The 7,239-nt window shown below is 33.2% G+C and overlaps 1 protein-coding gene across 1 annotated transcript; it reads right to left on the minus strand.

Annotated features, from left to right (window-relative positions):
* Positions 1 to 819: 819 nt before the first annotated feature.
* LOC112004957 (uncharacterized) lies at positions 820 to 3,535 on the minus strand. Its single transcript, XM_024037194.2, has 2 exons — positions 1,886 to 3,535; positions 820 to 1,062 (listed from the first exon to the last, which is right to left on the minus strand). Exons 1-2 carry the CDS (start codon positions 3,229 to 3,231, stop codon positions 1,008 to 1,010), a joined length of 1,401 nt encoding a protein of 466 aa, XP_023892962.2. The 5' UTR covers positions 3,232 to 3,535; the 3' UTR covers positions 820 to 1,007.
* Between the last annotated feature and the right edge of the window lie 3,704 nt (positions 3,536 to 7,239).

Here is a 7,239-nt window from a genome sequence, read left to right on the forward strand (position 1 = left end):
ATTACCATTTGCTGGAACTGGAAGAGACAGAGTCCATCCGCTAGAACTGGAAGAGAGAGAGAGGAAGAGAGAGAGAGAGAGAGAGAGAGAGAGAGAGAGAGAGAAGGATGAAATTTGAATTTTGAAAAACTCAGATAAATAAAACTTAAAGGAGTTGGTCGGGCTATTGAAATTTGTGAGGGTATTATGACTTTAAGGTGTTACACATGTCCTATTTTGATTGGAAAGGCTCACCAAATAAGTTGTTGACATGGAGAGAGTGTCCCATAGGATACTTTCTCAGGTCAGGAATCTTGGGGCCTAAACTCAAACTTGATATCTCAATTTTTTCAAGGTAGTAGACCCCGTCACTGGACCTGGATATTTGGGTCGAATCAGGTGAGTTGCGTTTGTCAGGTTTTTCGACAGCCCTAGTTTGTATATCGTGTTCATCGTGCTTGAATTTTCTCAAATTGTTCATTTTAGCTTTAAAAAAAAATTATTTATTAGATTTTTGGATTTATTTTAAAATCTATATATTTTATTTAGATCATTTAATTACATGAAATATTCAAATCCATGTGTAACCATTTAATTGGACCAAGTAATGCATGTTTCCATACATTGTGTCACTCAATAGACATAGCAGCAAGAAATGGATAGAAGGGTTAACGATCAAAATGGTATAACACGTTAGGTAAGGAAATCTAAATTTTGAAATGATAGGGTTCATTTTCAAAATACCCTACCAAATTCAAGGGTGCATTTTGCACTTAGTCTTCAACCTTTTTTTTTTTTTTTTTTTTTATTATTTTTTTTAAATGTTCCTTAGGAGTATTTAAGAGTGTAAACTGTAAAGTGTAAAAACATGGAATAGAGTATACCTATTTCAAGGGAATAAGTCTAGTGCCACAACTTGTACCACAAGTTATGCCACAAGTGGCAAGTTGTGGCACAACTTGTGCCACAAGTTGTGGCACTAGACTTGTTCATTTCAGGGATAGGAGATGTTTCACAGATTAGACCAATCATAACTTCAATCTTGACATTGATTGCGACAGTAGGGGCAACAGTGGACGCTTCCTGCAAGTTAGCACCCACACATAAATGACTAAACATAACATTATGTTCGTTTTTTTTTTTTTTATATAAAAAAAAAAGAAATTCAAGTTCAAGACTTAAGTTTAGGATCGATTATTAAACGAGCCAAACCAAACATAATAATGTATTTGCAAACAAGTTTGTGAATATGAGGGCTCAATTTAACTATATATAATATTATATGTTTATATGTATAAACGTACAAAAATATATTTATATAGATTTCAAATTAGACCGTATAAGTTTGCTAACAGATTCATATAATACTAAATTACTATTCGTAGTGTTTCTCAAAAAAAAAAAAAAAAAAAAAACAATCTAATCGTTGTAAAAATTCATAAAATAGTGAAGAGATAAAACATTTTAGTTATGGTCTCACAATATACAAGGAAAGAGTAAGTTAATCAAGTAGCTTATGAATAACTTGAGTTTGCTCGATAAGAAAATGAGTCAAGCTTAAACATATAAACTTGTTTGGTAATAAGCTCGAGCTCGACATGTGTTCGAAAAAAATTAAATAAACACAAGCTTGAACTTTTAATACTAGGCTCAGCTTGGCTTGGCTCATTTACAATTAGGAGAAGTAATTAGCGCATGCTAAGGGCAAGATTAAAGGGAAATTTCTGATAATAGGTTCCACTGGAGGTGGCAAATATTATATAGGCTTTGTAAGGTCAATGGTCAGTGGATATATATTTGGTACCACTCTCTGCTTCAGCACTTAAAAAAAAAAAAAAGACATAATAAACAAAAATTATTTGGCATGACAGAGAAAAGGGTAATAGAGAGAAAGCAATTAACTTACAGAAGCACAGCATCCCCGAGCTGTATGGGATTAACCAAGGGATACTTTTGGATGGACGCAAAGGAAATTCTCAGCCTCCAGAAATGGTTATGAGGATGGACATGGTAATTGGCCTTGTACTCCTTGTCATCGACATTGACATCACGACGGACTTTGTAACAGACATGGTCATAGTAATCGTGCTGGTGATTGTTACGAGCATTAATCGGAGAAACATTAAGTATGAGACAATTAAGGTAAAGATTACTAACTTCGCAGTTTTTCTCATCATAAATGGAGGTGAGCAAGAAAAGACAGAATTTCTGATTAGCCAAATGAAGCAAAGGAGGTGATGCTGGAAATACGTTATCAGCCAGAAATTCATCTTTCCCAAGAACATGGGGAATGTTGAAACTGCCGTGGAACCAAATATCCTTATATAGATCGTAAGCTTGTACATTGATTTCCTCGTCTTCAAACGAAGACCAATACAGAGTATTACCAACAGCTACAGATCTTCTACCAGTCCGGTCAGGATACCGAGCAAGTAGCTTGCGCACCGGAGGATCAAGTATTGTCCAACGTAGCTCCTTCACATCATAAACATAGAATGTAGCAGAATCACAGTTCATATCATCATGATTATATTGAGCTACAAGAATCTTTTCTTCATCATCAAAAGCAGTGAAAATGAGAGGATCATCGTTAAAGGAAATAGCAGATGGAGGATTGGGCAAGGGTTTCCATCCCGATAAGGGGTGATAAGACTCCATCCAGCCATCCCTTTTTGCAGCTTCTTCTGCTGAAAATTGAGATCTGGAAAAACCACCCAACACATATAACTTATGGCGGAGGGCTACCAATTGAGGGTTGTACCTATTAGGAAAAGTCATAGTCGTAAGCGGAACAGCTTCCCAACCAGCATCAGGCTTGTTAACGTTTAAGCTCCACACTTCACCATATCCTTTGGATTCGAATGGATGAGCACCGTCACCATCACCATCAGAACCAAGGGAATACAGACAAGACAATCCAGAATCCATATGCTGATCAAGGTCAAGGAATGCATGTTGCGTGCTTTGGTACATCATCCTGGCTACCGAAAACGGATGGAGCGGCTCCGTCTTAATTGTTCCCTTTACATTTGCCTTTGCCCAAGGACGATTAATTCTTACCTTTTCTTTTTCCTTTGCCGAAAAAGATAGATCAATTTTTCTCTCTCCCATTCCGACGTATCGGTATGGGACTGGGTCTGGGTTCGGGACCTTAATGGCATACCATTCTGACTGTAGATTTTTACCCTCCAAATCCGACGTATACCCACAGACAGCGATCTCATATTCATCCGATCCCCGTAACCCTAGCATCGCCGAACCTTTCACTTAGATGTGAGCCTTTTTAAAAACATGATCGAAGGGTAACAGTTTTGGGGTTGGGATTCGGGATGAAACTTGAGAGAGGCTCAAATCGATTTTAGTATCTGGATTTAGGGTTAGGGTTCCGTTTGTTGTACATATATATACTAAACTTGAAAAACTTGAACAGAGAGAAAGTGTGTTTAGAGATCTGAAAAGTGAAGAGTTAAACTTGAAGTGGGTACTAGGGAGACGTCCTCTAGAGAAAAACTTTTAATAAAGTGATTGAATTCGGGGAGTAAAAGCTCCGTAGAGAAAAACTTTTAATAAAGTGAATAAATTCGATCCAGATGAGGCGTAAAAGCTCCAATAAAGAAGAACTTTCAATAAGAGAATAAATCTGGTCCGAATGAGACGTAAACTTTTACGCCTCTAATAATGATGTGCCATGTTAAATTTTTACAAATAAAAGACTAATACTTTCACACTAAGTTAATCCTCTTTAATACAAAATCAAATCCACACGTCTTCATATGATTTGTTTAAATTTACTTTTATATCCCTACTAGATAAAAAAGTAACAAATTATAAATAAAATAAATAAATAAAAAGAAAATAAAGAAAGAAGGCATGAACCAAATATTAAAAAAAAAACCAAATGAAGTATAGGAAAAAACAAAACCAATGAAGGAAATAAATATTAAAAGAAAGTAACAGTTGAACAAAAAAAGAAAAAAAAAAAAAAAAGGAGGAGGCGAAACCCAGTTAACGTTGAGCAACCAATACAGCTGCATAGGAGTACTGTCTATTTATGTTCTCTTTAGTTTTCTCTTTTGGGGAGAAACCTTTTGATGAGCCGAGGAAAAAACACATGGTCTCACTATTTATTTTTCTTCCTCTCTACCCAACCAAACACACTCCAAAATTATTATATTTTTTTCCATTTTCTCTTTAAAGTGTTTCATTCACCTATTCACCTCCAAACAAACACACTCTAAAAGAGAGAGAAGAGTAAGATACATTGTGATACCTAGTTCCAAAAAATTATATAAATAAATAGGAGATTTATTTTTTAGGGGTAACTTAGTAATTTTGATATTGGGGTTAGTAATATTTATACCCTAGTTGCATCATGTAAACCTAGCCACCTAAGAATTTTGCCTTTTACACCTAAAGATTTCTAAGAGGAGTTGCTGTCTAGTTAAGCAAATTTCACCACTAAAAGCACATCACTTTATTCCATGATTCTTGGTGAGGGCAATGTAACTAAATTTCACCTCCAAACAAACACACTCTAAAAGAGGAGAGAAGAGTAAGATACGTTGTGATACCTAGTTCCAAAAAAATTATATAATAAATAGGAGATTTATTTTTTAGGGGTAACTTAGTAATTTTGATATTGGGGTTAGTAATATTTATACCCTAGTTGCATCATGTAAACCCTAGCCACCCTAATAATTTTGCCTTTTACACCTAAAGATTTCTAAGAGGAGTTGCTGTCTAGTTAAGCAAAATTTCACCACTAAAAGCACATCACTTTTATTCATGATTCTTGGTGAGGGCAATGTAACTAAATTTCACCTCCAAACAAACACACTCTAAAAGAGGAGAGAAGAGTCAGATACGCTGTGATACCTAGTTCCAAAAAAATTATATAAATAAATAGGAGATTTATTTTTTAGGGGTAACTTAGTAATTTTAATATTGGGGTTAGTAATATTTATACCCTAGTGCATCATGTAAACCCTAGCCACCCTAAGAATTTTGCTTTTTACACCTAAAGATTTCTAAGAGGAGTTGCTGTCTAGTTAAGCAAAATTTCACCACTAAAACAACATCACTTTTATTCCATGATTCTTGTGAGGGCAATGTAACTAAATTTCACCTCCAAAACAACACACTCTAAAAGAGGAGAGAAGAGTAAGATACGCTGTGATACCTAGTTCCAAAAAAATTATATAAATAAATAGGAGATTTATTTTTTAGGGTAACTTAGTAATTTTGATATTGGGGTTAGTAATATTTATACCCTAGTTGCATCATGTAACCCTAGCCACCCTAAGAATTTTGCTTTTTACACCTAAAGATTTCTAAGAGGAGTTACTGTCTAGTTAAGCAAAATTTCACCACTAAAAGCACATCACTTTTATCCATTATTCTTGTTGAGGGCAGTGTAACTAGATGCTTGTTGGCCATTATGGGCATTATTGACTTATCATGTAAGGTTCCTTACTGATAGATAAAAGCTGAAGCCAATACCAATTATTTGAAGATTTCTAAGGACTTGGTCTTTTCATGTGTAAAGCATCTTTGCTGACTTAGTCTTTTCACATGTAAAGCATTTTTGCGAACTTAGTCTTTTCACGTGTAAAGCATTTTTGCTTTGTTGTCTCCATGGTGTTGGATGGCATTGAGATTTGAGGTCCAAGGATAAGTGACAAACTTATTTGAAGTAAATTCTTTATTTGGTTTGCTAAAGGGTTTACATTGGATTGGTCTTGGGAAATTGCAGGATTTTGAATAGGCATTGGATTGATGTAAGAAACTTATCTTAATTGGTTTTATTTTGTTTTTACTACTATATTTTAACTACTAAAAACTGTTTATAATTATTACAATTTTATTTATTTGTTTTAGCTACAATGATTTAAAGTAACGAATAAAGAACTATCACAAATATATTGAGTACTGAATATATAATTATATATATATATATAGTATGTATTTGAATGAGATATATTTTATTGAACTATTATTTGATATATATGATTTTAGACAATATAACATTGTTTTGACTTTGATGCCAGCCAATGAGGGTTATTTATTGGTACTGAAACTAGTTCTATCTGGGGCATCACGATCTATCGTGTTTCTAGACCTAGCTAATGGGGGATATACATTAGCACCAAACTAGTTTCCTCTGAATCTGATGCCTAGTCACGGGGATATAGCGTGACCATAGTCATAAAGATTGTTTAAGAATATGAATTATGTTTGAATATTTGAACTATTTTATAGTCATTGAAACTGCTTATGTGTTTTTGGAACCTATTGTAAATTATAGCTTTGATATATGGAAACTAATTATTCTAATCTATCTATAATATATTTGTAAGATTTACATATTTGATCTATATACAACTTATTATTTTACAGATCTATTTGCTTGATAGAACTTATTAGATGCTGACATGGTTTTATTATTGTTATTATTTTGCCACGTCAGCATTTAGCATGCCATCTCATATATTTACGTCGGTTGACTAACGGAAATGATGAAAATAACACACGTTAATTGGTTTAGGGACCAAAAGTGGTAAAATTAAAATGTAAGATCCAAAATGGAAAAAAAAAAAAAAAAAAAAAAAAAAAAAAAAAACAAAACAAAAAAAAAAAAAAAAACAAATTGTAGGGACTAAAAGTGCATTTATGCCTAAATTATATAAATAATTAATAATTTCTTAATATACTAAAACTAACAAACCAATAGAAATAAATATGTTTCCTTTAAAAAAAATACAAGTGTATAAGTAAATAACATCATTTTAAAGAATTTAACATAATAACATTACAAAACAATCATCCTTAACATAATAAACATTCAACAAAACCAAATAAATAAGTTCATTAGTCATTACATTTACATCCAAATGGCAAATAGCAAATAAGTTCATTACATCCAAATAGCAAATAAGTTTTAAAGTTTCAAACAAACAACTACTAAGTTTTAAGTCCCAAGCCTCATTCGTTATGAAGAAAATTGAAATCAATATCATCGTGTGAACCAAATGCTCCACCACTAGCATCATTATCATCATCCTCATTCTCATCTTCTTCATCTTCAACTTGAACACGATGATTTTTATCTCTAAATTCGGGAGGAGCATCAAGTTCATCACCAAATGATTCCAAATTGATGTCATCATCATCCTCAATCACTTCCTTGTCCATATCTATACAAATTCCAAAACCAAAGAATAATAAATGAAATAACGATTCTAATAATCATTTCTCATAAAT

Source organism: Quercus suber, unplaced genomic scaffold (genome assembly GCF_002906115.3).
Source record: "Quercus suber isolate HL8 unplaced genomic scaffold, Cork oak 2.0 scaffold_661, whole genome shotgun sequence".
Classification (NCBI taxonomy): domain Eukaryota; kingdom Viridiplantae; phylum Streptophyta; class Magnoliopsida; order Fagales; family Fagaceae; genus Quercus; species Quercus suber.